Genomic DNA, 14,466 nt, shown 5'->3' on the forward strand with positions numbered 1-14,466 from the left:
ATAAACCAATGCTAGTTCACATGAGCAACACAGCAGGGAGCATACATCAATATATTCTGTAATCAACACTAATCTGACAAATACTGGTTGTTAAGTCATTAACTAAAAAACGATACCAAATTGTCACTTCTAAAATAGCTAGTACTCTGACATGAAGAACAGTGTCCTTTTTCTCTTTGCTCTTTATATCTACAAGCAACATCAAGGAGAACAGTTGTCCCTGGTGCCAGGTGTCGTGAAGCCCTTTACATTGGTGTCCCTATACTCTCTCTCCCTGCAGTCTAGAGCTGAGGTTTCCTTTGGTGCTTAACAGTCCTTAACCTCTCAGATCCCTCGTTCTGAGGTACATTCTGCTGTGGTACATTCTGCTCTAGCCTCGACAGGAGATCTCCAGCGCCAGGTATTCTGCGTGTTGAAGAACTCAGTCTGCGGGCATCCAGGATCCAGGGAACCAGAGAGTTCCAGCGGAAAGGCCCCTATACTGAAGCAGCCGGGGTCTGGGTATTCGGGCACTGAAGGTGAGAAGGAAAGAGGGCTGGAAGGGGGCAAAGAAGAAGGCAGCACCTGTCCTCACACAGGTGGTCTCCAGCTGGTTGTCTATGTTTAGCAAAACCCAACGATTTTCAGCACAGGTGACCTCTGCCCATTTGCAGCAACCTGGACTTAGATATTAAATATGAAATGGTTGGCAGATGATTTCTTTTTGTCTAAGCTAAGATTGGCAAGCAAGTAATTTAAATTCCCTCCCGGCAGAGTCAAATCATTGCTAAAACCCTCTCCTACCACCTTCCCCGCATTACCCCTCTTCGGTCACCCAGGATCTGTCTGCTCATCCCCAGGGCTGAAGCTTCAGCGGGACAGGCCCTGGTGGGAGATCATGTTTGCTTTTTCCTCCAGGGAATTGAGGGTGGAGAGCTGCGGAAATAATTCAAATGTGCGGCTTCTGAGCAACTTCACGGGTCATGACCCATCTCCACACTGCTGGACACACACTATGACCACGAGGCAGCACACATACTGGCCTTTTCCCCCAGGAGGGAAAATGCGGAAAGAAGAGACGAACTTCACCTACTCCCGAGTTTTGCCCAAATAACCCATATTTCCTATTTCCAATTCCTCTCTCTTCCGTCATCTTAAACCCACTGCAACCAGTCTGCCCGCACTCACGGTAACTGCTCTGACGAGGTCACCAGTAACCCCCATACTGCTATGTCCAACGGTTGATTCTCATTCCTCATCTTTCTTAGCCTGTCTGCGTTTGATGTAGTTATCTCTCCATCCTCCCTGATAGCGTTGTTTTAAAACACCTCATCCTCTTGGTTTTCATCCTCTACTGGTTTTTCCTCCATTTCTTTTGTTAGTTCCTCTTCTTCTCCAGATCTTTAAAGGCCCTTGCTCTTATGCCATCAGAATCTAATCACGCTCCACTTTAGAGTGCAGTCCAGCTCTCTCTCACAGACTCTAGACTCACATTTGCTACTGCCTAGCTGATATCTCCCCCTTGGATATCTAATAGATATCTCAAATCAGCATCCCCAAAACTCATCTCCTTATTTTCCTCTTAAAACCTGTTCCTCTCGTGGCCTTCCACATCTCGGTAAATGCAACTTTTTCCCTCGAGTTGTTCAGGCTAAAATCATGGGGTTGCTTAGAGCAGGTGGTAGCAGTAGACGTGACGAGAAGTGTCAGAGTCTGCATATCTCATGTGGGGTCTCCAGCCCCAGGTATTCTGGGTGTTGAGAAACTCAGTCTGCTGGCAGCCAATGTCCAGGAGCTGGAGAGCTTCCAGCTGAAAGGCTCATGTCCTAAAGAACTCAGGGTCTGGTGATTTTGGTAGAGTCAACAGTTATGAGAGAAAGAAGGGAATAAAGAATGACTCTAAGATTTTTATAGCCTTGTAGCTGCTCTGCTTCCGCCCTTACTCCCCTATAACAAGTTCTCAACACAGCCCCCAGAGAGATTATTTTAAAATGTAAGATCATGCCACTCTGGCTCAAAACTCTGCCATGGCTCCCCATGTCACTAGAGTAAAAGCCAAAGTCTTACAGTAGCTGACAAGGACCTACATAACCGGCCACCCCTCGTTCTAGTTACTCCTCTGATCTCCCCTTCTACTCACTCCCCTCCTTGCAGCTCCTCAAATAAGCCAGTCAGCCTCTTGCTTTAGGACCATTAAACCTTCTGTTTCCTCTGCTGAGCACTTTTATCACCAATCCATGTGGCCAACTCTCCCACTCTGGGTAAGCCTTTGCTCCCATGTTCTCAGTGTGACCAATCCCCACCACACGCCTAATCCCCTTTACCTAGTTCTACGTGGTCTTTGCCATAGCGCTCATTAACTTCTGACATTCTGTATAATTTTGTCCTTTACTATGTTTATTATTTATTGTCTGTCTCCTTCCTCTCGAATGGAAGCCCCACAAGGACAGGGAATTGGTCTTTTTTTGTTTGTAAATGCATCCCAACAACTTAGAAAAATTCCTGGCATGTGGTACGTGCTCAGTAACTGTTATTGAATGGCAGTCAGGGTCGGGGTGGTGGGCCACACACTGGGGAAACTGACTAAGAGTGGAGACTGGGAAGCCATTAGCATGAGGCAGGTGCTTGGGGTGGACTGGACACAGGTCCTGGGTAAGGGAGGAGGTTTACCTAGGTGATGACTGATGCAGGTATCGCTCTCATCTGTCTCCTAAAAAGCCTACTAGTTGCTTCTGATTTTAGGTGGGCTTCTTTATACCACTTTCTCACTTCTCGGTTTTCAACTACAGTGTTTAACTGTTTACCTGTTCCTTGATCAGAATCTTTTTTTTAAAAAAGTATTTTATTGGGGAAGGGGGACAGGACTTTATTGGGGAACAGTGTGTACTTCCAGGACTTTTTTTCCAAGTCAAGTTGTTGTCCTTTCAGTCTTAGTTGTGGAGGGCGCAGCTCAGCCCCAGGTCCAGTTGCCATTGCTAGTTGCAGGGGGCACAGCCCGCCATCCCTTGTGGGAGTCAAACCGGCAACCTCGTGGTTGAGAGGACGCACTCCAACCAACTGAGCCATCCGGGAGCTCAGCAGCAGCTCAGCTCAAGGTACCCTGTTCAATCTTAGTTGCAGAGGGCGCTGCCCACCATCCTTTGCAAGACTCAAGGAATTGAACCGGCAACCTTGTGGTTGAGAGCCCACTGGCCCATGTGGGAATCGCACCTGCAGCCTTCGGAGTTAGGAGTATGGAGCATGGAGCTCTAACCTCCTGAGCCACCGGGCCAGCCCCCCTTGATCAGAATCTTGCCTCAGCCCATTCCCTGCTCTGGAATTCACTTCAGATTGGATCTACCAAATGTTAAAGCTGGAAGGAACCAAAGAAGACATCACTTACATTTTGTGGTTTGGGACTAAAATTATGCTTTGGAAAAATGTTCATTCCTGTCCTCACCACTGAACAAATATTAATAATAAAATCCTTCGCTTCTCCTCCCCAGCCCAAGCACAAAATCAGCTACGTAAACTTATGAAGTTCAAGGAAGGGCCCAACAGGCCGGTAGCATATGTTACCTGAGCACAGTACACCCCAGAGCACCCAGCATCCTTCTCCAGAACTTGCTCAGAACATTCCTCTCATCCCGCAAGAGTCCAAACCCCAGTCTGAGGACTGTGGGTTTAAATAAAACCACTGAACCAGGAGGAAAGGGGTCCAACCAATCGAAATTGTCCCCATTGTCTTCACTCTCCTTCCCCACAGTGGCAGCTAAGGGTCCTGTCATACACAGGTTATCTGTCTCTTCTTGACAAAGAGACAAGGAGATAAGAAGATGAAGTGTTAGGGCTCATTCTCAGTAGGAGATTGTTTTGCTTGGGAGGTGAGGGGAGTTACATGATGACAGAAGGATTAAACAACTAGAACACCAAAAAAAGAAAAAGAAAAAAAAGAAAAATGGGCATGTCTGGGTTCCTACGGCCATGACCATATGGATCCTTGGTTAGTCCCCCTTACCTTGGCAAAGGAGACTTTTCATTAATTCACCTGGTGGCCCCTGATGACTCATGCCCATCAAGAAAATCTGGGCATCAGCCTCTAGCTCCAGAGCCCCTCAGAACACTTCCCTCCAGCTACTGTCCACTGAGGAAACAGGAGGAGTCCTAGGGCCCTGCACTTGACCAAGAGATGAGATTATGGGTGGTGGTGCAAGGATTAAATAACGAGAACTTGGCTGGACCCAGGACCCCTAACACTGTCTCCACTGTCACTCGTGATCTGCGTGCTGGAAGGCAGGCACCATCCAGGGGGGGAGTGGCCACAGCAGCAACCCTCCTGCCTCCACCTTCCCTCATAAGCACCCAGGTGAAAAACAAACTGAGGGCTGTGGTTACTCTTTTGTTCTTGGGCCTGCATTTGCACCCAAGGCACAGCCACACACTCCCAGACCTGCACAAAATTACCACAGAGCCCTGAAGCAGAGCTCAGACCCCAAATCTGCCAGACCACCTCACCTCAACAAGGTGAGCCCCACATGTTCCGCTGTTCCTGTCTCTGCTGCCTTGTACTTCCCCTTCAGCCCAGGGCTTTTGCACTAGACCTGGAAATCACTCTCTCCCGCCTCTTCGTGCCTTTCTTGCTAATTCCCAGGCCAACCTTTACCCAATTCCAGAGAGGCTTGGAGAAAGCTGCTCAGCACCTAAGCTTTGTGCCATGTGAGGAGCTAAGCGGGTTACGAGCTTCCCGACACAGAGTCTCAGTGACCAGCTTATCCCCCAGACTCCTCCGTCTCCTCGACCAGCCCCAACCCTCCACCCAGTTCGCTGAAGGGAGAGTGCTCAGGCCTAAACTCCTAAACAAGCATGTGGAGTGTCCAGGGCCAGGTCACAAGTGGGAAGACCTCCCTCCTTCCTTCACAATGCAGGCTGAGCAAAGTCCTGTGGTTTCAGGCTGCTGGCCAGAAATTTCTGAGGAGAAAGGACACATCAGCCCATTCCACCCCTCTGGAAAAAATACAAGTTAACTTCCAATCCCCAACTGCCACAATACTGGGACTAAGACCATGAGCTCAGAGCATCTTTCCGTGTTCTCCCCCAGTCCTCCCACCTCCACTCTGTGTTGAAGGTTTTTTCTCTCTCCAAAACTACTGTGGAACGGAGTGTGATGCATTTGGAGGCTCCTACTCCCCTGCAAAAGGGTAGGTGTTGCATTAGCGTACCCTCCAATCCTGTGGCCCATGAAATGACCACCCCCTCAGCATTTTCCCCCATGACCTACGTCTGCATTTCTCCTTCCTCCAGCCCAGACTGCAGCCTCACTTAAAACCTACCTGGGAGCCCGAGTCCTCCCAGCTTTACCCCCAACAAGGAGATCTTCCTAACACACTACTCAGCCAGAACCTTCAGCACCTGAGAAATCCCTCTGGGACTTCCCACAGCAATCTGGGATTCCTGGAAAGTGAGTAAGTGGAGGAAAATTACTACCACTGCTTTGGGGTAGCAGAGTTACCCCAGGAGGTGGCGGTGGATGGGAATGGAAGCCGATAAAGGACTAGAGTTAATGTAAAGAGTTAAGAGGTAATACTCCCCCCCACATTTTCAGTAGGAAATGTTTAAAGGAGGAGCCACTGGTATCAAAGGTTATGACACTAATAATGAATGGCTTAGGGAATGTCCTGGTGCCAGCAGAATAGGAGGAAGACACAAAGCCACAGCTAAAGAATCTCAAGACCACAGGACAGCTGGTGTCAAAATCATCTTCAACATAACTACTACCACTGTCTTTCATCCTTACAACAAACAACCTTGAAAGGCAGGGTTTACTACCTCAGTTTACAGGAGCAGCAGTTGAGGCTCTGAGGACTCAAGCAACTTGCCCAAGATTATACAGAAAATAAGCAGCAGAGCCAGAATCCAAACTGATCCATGTGGTCCCTGGCCTGGATTATACGTCTATGATACCAGGCTCGAATAGCAGGACCCCTGGGAAGTCCTGGGATCCCTGTAGGTCTCAGTCTGCTGCCGTGTTCTTAACGACTTCCCAACTCCAGCACACTGTGTCTAGGGGACTCCCCGGAGGGGCAGTAAGTGCAGGAGACGGAGATATCCTCCTTCCAGGGGTTGGGGGGGGGCGCAGTGGCTCTCACCTCCCCCGTTCTTGTAGCAGAGATAGGGAAACCTCCAGACGTTGCCCAGCCCAATGATCTCCCCGGCCACCGACAGCACAAACTCCATCTTGTTGTTCCAGTGTTCCCGTTCCAGGGTGCCATCTTCCTCCGCCTTTTCCACGGCTGCGCACACTGGCTTTGTCGCTCCATTACTGGTTGTACCCGAGACCCGTCTGTCCATCCCACCTGGAGAACAAGCAGTGCACTCTGTTCCTGTTGGGAACTATGGACGGGAAGCCCCTCCCCAACCTTCACCAGCAAATTCCCAAGGAATAATGCACTGGAAGAGCGTGAATTCCTACGCCCTTGTCTGTAGACCTATGCCCTCCCTAGCATCTCTTACTGGTAAATGCTGAGTGAGAGCTGCTGAAAATATATATTCCTTTCCTGTTTCATGAAGAAAGATCGATACTGAAGTACAGATGTTGCTTCCACGACACAGGTTTCTTGAGTTGGGGTCTGTGTACAGGGAAGAATTCACACCGGCCCTGGGTTGTCAAGGTTTCCCTGCCACCCTACAAATAGCCTTGTCTGTACTAGCACGTACTTCAGTTTCTCCATTGTGTATTCTGACTGTTGAAGGCACGGGATTTTTTTTTATATCCTCCGAGCCACAAATTTCCATTGCAGGAATTTAATCTAAGGAAATATTTGTGACTGTGGGTAAAGATTTGGCCTTGAGGATCACTGTTTATAACTGCAAAAATCAGAAAGTACATAAATGTTCAAAAATAGCAAATAGAGTAGTAAACCATTGCACACACACACACAATGGACTAGTATATAATCATTAAAAATTGTGTTGCCGAAGAAAGTGTAATGAAATAAAAAGGTGTTCATAATATGTAAAGTGAAAAGTTATAAAATAGGACATACAATATGATCATGTTTGAAAAATATTTTATACTTAAATGCGTTGAAAGATTAGGATGTTCACCAAAATGTCTTTCTCACAGTGGTTGAATTATAGGAATATTTTTCTTACCTATATTTTTGACATTTTTATCAAAGAACATGTTTTATTTTATAATATGAAAATAAAAGCCAATTAAAAAAAATTATCCCAAAGCAATGAGAGAGTTTGAGTGGAACCGGCAACTCTGAATAAGATGATCTGATCTTTCTAGCTCCTCCCTCCATCTCTCTCTGAAATCAACACAAGAGAAAGGTGAACTATGTATGGGCTCTGTTCTTCTTTGGTAATGACAAATGTAGGGAACTGTTACAGTGGAGCAGACAACATAAAATGAATAAAGAGAAACAATTCTAAACCCTTCACTGCCCTATTCTAGGTGCTTATTGGGACTGAGGATAAGATTGGCTACTGCTCACATTTAGTGAGCAACTACTACAGACTAAACACTTTACATACATTTAATTCATTTAATCCACACAGCAATTCTGAGATGTAAGCAGTATTGCCTCTGCCTTTTAAATGAGGGGGCTGATGCTCAGAGAGGTTAAATAACATGTCTGCTGCCATCTAGCTAGTAAATTGCCCAGCTGGACTTGATCCCACTGTGCCTCTGCTCTTTCAGTTACACCCTGATTACACTGGCTGCCTAGGTGTATCAGCATGTCTAATATAAGCATCTTCTAATGACTCTCCCCTGATTTGATTCAGTGACCCTTTTTCTGGAGAAGTGGGCACATGGACTTTTTTGCCCCTCAAGAAAAGTTCATGGTAACAGGACTTTGTTGGAGGGAACCCCATCTGGACACAGACTCTCCTGTGGCTCTGCCTTCCTAGCTGAGCCACCTGAGGGGTCCAGACAGTCAGGGAACAGTAGGCACCGTTGCTTATTTGATACATTAGGGAATGGGCTCCAAAGATTGTTTGTGGCCTGAGAAGGAGAAACCCAAGCAGCTGGTTTCAAGAAGTTTCCTCAGTCCTTTAGAGAAGGGTCTAATGTCTTGTGCTGGCTCTGGGCCTCCCTGTACCATTTATGGATGTCTTCCAATGATGGAACACCATCTCTCATCACTTCTTTGTCCTCCCAGACCCCAGAAGAAACAGTAGCCCTATTCTGGGTCCCTTGGCCTCTTTAGGGTACCACTTCTTGGAGGTAGCATTGTGCATTTGAAAGAACACAAGATACAGACTCACACAAGCCTGGATTCAAATTTTTGCTTTGTGCAATACCACGGCCTGACTTCAGGGAAGTTAACTAATTACTCTGAGCCTTAGTTTGCTCACCTGTAAAAGTGAGAATTATAGAATATACTTAGCTATAAGGATTAAATGAGGATATATATATATGTATGTATGTGTGAAAAATATATATATACATATATATGTATGTATGTGTATATTTATATATGTATATATATGTATCACTTAAAGTAACTGGCACCCTTTTTATTTTCTTTCAATCTTGTCTCATTTCACAAAGAAGAAAGCCTTCATTCTCTTAGAAGGAAACCCAAATGTCTTTCCTCTCAACCGGGGGTTTTCTCTCTCCAAATCACTATCCCTTAAGTCAGTAGCCACTGAAGTTTCAGAAAGTAATGCAAACAGCGGATAGTCTTTGCCCCTGCACACGTAAATGTCAGAGACATATTTTCTAGGAGAGGATCAAAAAACCCTTTGATTGCAAGGCCTATGAGACCCAGAAATGGAAAAAGCAGAGAAAAAAATGTTACCAACCTTAGTGCCGTTGCCGTCAGAGGTCCAGTGGGGAGGAGAAGAACCATCTGAGGAGGAAAGGGAAGGTGCTGGCTATTTAAAGTGTGCTTCCCACGGCTCTGTGGCACTTGTAATTCTAAACTTGGCCCAGCCCACATTCCGCCCTCCTGCCTCCTGTCCCCTGCTCTCCCCTCCCCACCAAACAGCTCACACATGAGTGATTTCACCCCCGGGAGTGTGTACACACGCTGGCAGGTCAGGCCAGTTGTTCGAGCGCTATGGGCAGCGTGCTCTCCTCTTGGTGACCTCCGGGTCTCAGTAGAGGGATCCTGCCTCCACCCTGGTCTCCACTCCAGAGCTCCCATAAAGCCATCAAGAATGGGTGTTTCTTTGGTCAGGTGCTGTGGAGATTAATTGGAAAGTACATGTATCTTACCCTTTTGCAGCTTAAAATGTAGACTGGACAGTGATTTAGAATAAAGATACATAGATTATGGAACTCTGAAAAGTCAGAAAAACTTCCTAAACACACACACACTTACATACATAGAAAAGTCTGAAAACATAATCACTTAACAGTTCATAGTAGTTACATTTGGACAGTAGTGTTGGGATCAGCAGATGAAGTAAGAGACATTTTCCACTTCCTCTTTTTAAGCTTCAGTATTGTTTGAATTTTTAAATAATGTGCTAGCATTGATTTTCAAATAATGTTTTAAACCAATAAAGAAAAGGAAGTGCCAACGTCAAAAACAAAGCCAAGCCCTAAACTCCTCATCAGTGAGGGGTTGGCTTCGAAGAGGAGGGGGAGGTAGTCAGGGGAGCTTTATTTGGAGGCAGGAGCAGCCCAGGGAGGCAGTTCCAGGTGGCTGAGGTCTGGCGGGAGGACCCGTGGAAGAGCCAGGCTCAGCCATTGTCTGCAGGGCAGTGTAGCCCAGTAAAAACCTGCTTAGGCTTTGAAGCCAGATGGCCCAGGGCTGAGTCCTGCTTCCATCACTTTCCAGTTTGAGGCCTTGGGTAAGGTGTTCCGCCTCTGAAAGTTTTGTTTCCTCATCTACAGAAAGGGGAGCATGTTCCTTGCAGGGCTGTGTGAGGTTTCGGGAGATAATGTGTACTATATGTAAAGGGCCTAATTTATAGCAAGCCCTCAGAAGGTAGCTATTAATTAGCCTTAAGGAATTATTCACAATGAGCAGGGAGCAGGGAAGTTTTCTTGAAGGGGGTGGGACTGAGAGACCCCAGAGCAAAGCTGGGCTTGGCCAGACAGTAAGATTGAGTCAAGGGGTGGGGTGAGAGAAGGGGTGGATGACTGAAGGGATAATAAAAATGTGCCTGAAAGGACCCAGAAGCGTGGAAAGGAGAGGCAAGCGGAGCCTAAGGTAGTTACTATTTCTCTCATCCCTCACCCACTTCTAGGGCACGGAAGCAGGGTCAGGAAAGCACATCATGACAATACCTAGACAGCCTGATGGGGATGATTCTTCTCATGTTTCAGCCACCCCTTTTCCTCTCCTCTTCTAACCATCCATCCATTTGATTTAACTGTGTAAAGCAATAGACCAAAAGGGGTCTCGGAGAGAGGCTGCTAATTCATTCCAGAAAGTCTGTCTTTAAAGGCCATGCTTCCGTTTATACTTACCATTGAGTGGTACTTACTAATAACTGATTAACTGAGCTACTAAGCATTGGAAACTGGCACTTGGAATCTAAAATTACCAGCTAACTGGAGCTTACTGCGGACTCACATTCAGTATTCTAAGACATGGGGACACCGTACAGCCCTTGGTAATGCTGCACGGTCCCTCCTGTGTTCTCACACATGCAAACAGTCAGGGTCCCCAGTTTCCAGGAAAGACTCGGTGATCATGAGGCATGTCGGGCATCTGCCTGCATTGGTTTAGAGTTGCTGCTGCTGTGTTAAGGAATGTTTGGTCTTACCCGTTGATCTTACTGTTTTTATATAACTGTTGCCAAATTACCACTTTGATTATTATTTTATTTCTCTCCAAATCCTTGTTATCCCCAATATCTTTTTCTCTATAACATAGGAATGGACACAGTAGGTATTTTGTCCTGCCTGGATTGACCAAAGTTTTAAAAAGTTTAAGAGCTGCTGGTAGATGAGTGTTAGTGATAATCCATCCCAATTCCGTTTGGGTTTTGCACAATCAGGCAGGACCAGCCCTACTTACATGTAACTCACGTCGTCACCATCCTTTGGTCTCCTGGGTGCAGGGTCAGGAAACGTGGACACAGGTCACACTAGAATTAGCATTCACAAGTTCTTATTCCCGAGGCTGCATACGTTTTCAGACTCACTTGAGATTGTTAGTAAGGAATACTGAGGGCTATGCTCCACAAACATACGCAGGAAACAGAGTGAACCATGGAGAAAGCAGCATAGGAGGTTCCTACCTGGGCGTATTTAAATGCTAATATGCCATGATATACTCTCCCAGCAAGTTTTTATCTCTCCTGGGAGTGCAATAAGAGCAAATAAATTTTAGAAGGAGCATGATTCATTTTAAAAAGAATATTCCCAAGTAACATGAGTTTCAACATTGGAAGGAGTTGCTGAAGGAAGTGCTGGGTTCCTCCCCTTTGGAGATCTTTACATTAATAGGTGTCTGTTCTGTTTAACTGCAGGGGTGAGAAACCTGTTGACATTTTTTTATGTCTTTTCAAATATCACACTGGAAGGAAAGACAGAAGCAAGTGGAATAAGGAACTAAACAACAAATTGTGGTTTTCTAAAACTGGAACAATTTGAGCAACAAAATGAATAATGATAGTACTGGGTTATTACCCAAAGAATTAAATACACTCATAAGTTTAGGCTAATATAAATTAAAACTCAATTAAATAAATAAATGAGGGAGAAAAGACAGCTCTTCTATACAGTAGAAGTCCAATTAATAAGTGTAGAAGGAAAGAGAGAAACAGAAAATCACCATTAGACAAAAATACCACTGTAATAACTGTCGTAGACAAGATTCACCAATGAATACTGAACTGAGTGGATGAAAGTTTGAGGAGGAACAGAGTTTATGTAGTCTCAAAATATCTCCCCCTAAATATTTATTAACTATTTATTAACTACAAAGAGAAAGATAGCAACTTCACAGTGGAGAAACCACCTTAATCAAGTAACCAAGGTCAACATCGTCAGACATACCAATATCTGTATCATGAACTTCATGAGATGATGTCCTAAGGAGGACACAACAACATTTCTGGGGTATTCTTGCAAAAAAAAAAGAAAAATGCAGTACAGTTGTGAAAACACATAAGACAACCGCAGAGGGAGGGACATTGGACAAAATACCTGGTCACCACTCTTCAAAAGCACCAAAGTCATGAAAGGCAAGAGGCCGAGGAACATTCTAGGCTACAGCAGACTAAGGGAAAATAAAAGCTAAAGAACATGGGGTCCTGCATGGGACCGTAGACAGGGTGCGAGAACAGAAAAGGGACAGTACTGTAAAAACTGGTAACACTGGAACAAGGTCTTCGGTTTAATAGTACTCTGCCAACGTTAATTTGCTTGTTCTGACCTTGCACTATGCTTATGTAAGATGTTAACATTAGGGGAAGCGGGGTGAAGGGTATATGGAAACGCTCTGTACTGTTTTTGCAACATTTTTGTAAGTCTAAAATTAATTTAAAATAAAAAGGTTTTGTTTAGTTTTGTTTTGTAAAGATGATGGTTTGCTCCCTGACTATTGCAGTACAAGTACTTGACCTTGGTATGAAAAATGCTCGGATATTACCCTCAGGAACCATAGGTGTTACTGAAAACTTTGATGACTCTTCTCTTACTGTGTTTGATTCCAGATAGGACAGTTAGCCTAAATTCTACAAGCCTGAGATCTTAAATAAAACTTATGACAAAGAATATTAATGACATAGATCCTCACCATAACTAATGTTTATCGAGTATTTCAACTTCATTGTGCTCAGAGCTATATATGAGTCGAACAATTAAGTTTGCGAACTTGCCACCGAGCACTTACATGGTGGAAAAAGTTCGCGAACTTAATTGTCAGCCCCGTATATACATGCACCATCTCATTTTACCCTCAGAACAAGCCTATGAAACAGATTGCTATCAGGACCTCTTAAAGATGAGAAAACACAGCTTAGAGAGAATTAAATGCCTTGCTTAGGGTCACATAACTAAAAGATGATACAGTCAGAAGGTGAACGCGGGCTTGTAGGATTCTAAAGTCCATTATTTATAACTACCATGATACACTTTAGCTGGGGGTGATGGAGAAAGGGGGGAAATGCAATCAAGCCCAGCTCTAACACTGTTCATAGGCTATCACCGGCCCGTGGGATTAAACTTAGTTTTCTCAGGAAAGGAGTAATGAAATGACAAGAAAAATGTTGTTTTCACTGAAAATTTCATTAGACCTGGAGAATATTTTTTAAATCTAATGAGAAGACTCTTTCCTCCCCCAATACTCTGCCCTCCCTGTCAAGGGAGGAAAATCATACCTTTTCTCTTTAACTCCAGAAAGTTAATTGTAGTTCTTTTCCAATTGTACCCAGTTTCTTCTGATGCCTGTTTCCCTGGTTTCTTGTCTGATTTTCAGAGTACAGAGAGGAGAGTTTGCAATATTTATGTAACAAGTCTCAGCAGGAAGCTTTTGGCTGCTTAACAGTTAGTGATCAGGGGTTCTGAGTGAATGGAGAAATTCTCCACACTCTGACACCATGGCCCAGAGCTATAGTGAGGGATTAGGGCAGGGTGACAACATCTAAAGGGAGCAATGTCCATCTTCACACACACACACACACACACACACACACACACACACACACACACAGGCTCCCTGGAGGACTCCAATGATCACCTAAAGTTGAAAACTTCTGCAGCCTAAATGCTTTCGCTGCTATCTCATTCCTTCTATCCTCAGGGAACATGTACTACAGCTGGTTTTGTATTTGAAACACTTTTAAAAGCCACCCTCAGCCTTTCCCTGTCCAAGATAAATAATTACAAATCCTTTCATCTTTCTGCAGAGTTCTCCTTTCTTATTCCACCCATCCTGTTCATGGCTCTTCTTTGAATCCTCTCCAGGTTCTGAACATCCCTGTCAAGCTGGAGTGGCCAGACCTCCCTCATCATTCTCCCTTTGACTGGCTGGTGTGTGTTTGCTTCAAAAATAGCTCCCTGCATTGCTAGCTGAATTCTTGCTTTCCGCCAATCAAGAAATTCAGCAAGTGAGGGACTCTCCATACTCACGAGCGGACTACGAGACAGTAGCCTAAAGAAGTAACTACTGGAATAGGGTGGTCTGCTAGGTGACCAATGGAGGGGGAGTAAAGGCACAGAGAAAGGGCATAAATGGAGAATGAGGCAACTGCACATTTCAATGTGATAGAAAAAATGCATAGCCTGGAAGGCAGAACTCCAAAACTCTTGTCCTGGGTATGACCCCAATCAGACACAGAGCCTTGGTCAATCCCTTTTACCTGTCTAGGCCTCAGTGTTTCATGTGTAAAATAAGAGAGTAAATAAGACTGGATCATCTCTAGGTTTCACGTTAGCTCTGACTCTTCTGCAACTGACCCTGGCTGTAACAGAAAAGAGTCAGTCTGATCATTACCCTTCTATTCCATCTGCCCATCACACTCTTTGCCCAGCAACTGTAGTCATTTCAAGAATTATTATTTTCCCAATTTGTATAGTCAGTGATTATAGTTCAG

At 45.1% G+C, this 14,466-nt stretch overlaps 1 protein-coding gene across 3 annotated transcripts in view; it reads right to left on the reverse strand.

Moving 5' to 3' along the window:
• The window catches only part of SLC6A13 (solute carrier family 6 member 13), a 40,222-nt gene extending 31,171 nt beyond the window's left edge, over nucleotides 1-9,051 (reverse strand). Inside the window, exons 1-3 of one of the 3 annotated variants that reach the window (XM_081059156.1) lie at nucleotides 8,963-9,051; nucleotides 8,773-8,819; nucleotides 6,105-6,311 (exon numbers count right to left, since the gene is read on the reverse strand). In XM_081059156.1, coding sequence (XP_080915282.1) covers nucleotides 6,105-6,306 — 202 coding nt within the window. In that variant the 5' untranslated portion in view covers nucleotides 6,307-6,311; nucleotides 8,773-8,819; nucleotides 8,963-9,051. Of the gene's footprint in view, nucleotides 1-6,104; nucleotides 6,312-8,772; nucleotides 8,875-8,962 lie in introns of those variants that run through there. The other 2 variants (XM_081059157.1, XM_081059158.1) reach the window with 2 other exon arrangements.
• Between the last annotated feature and the right edge of the window lie 5,415 nt (nucleotides 9,052-14,466).

This window comes from Rhinolophus hipposideros (genome assembly GCF_964194185.1).
Source record: "Rhinolophus hipposideros genome assembly, chromosome: 9".
Lineage (NCBI taxonomy): Eukaryota > Metazoa > Chordata > Mammalia > Chiroptera > Rhinolophidae > Rhinolophus > Rhinolophus hipposideros.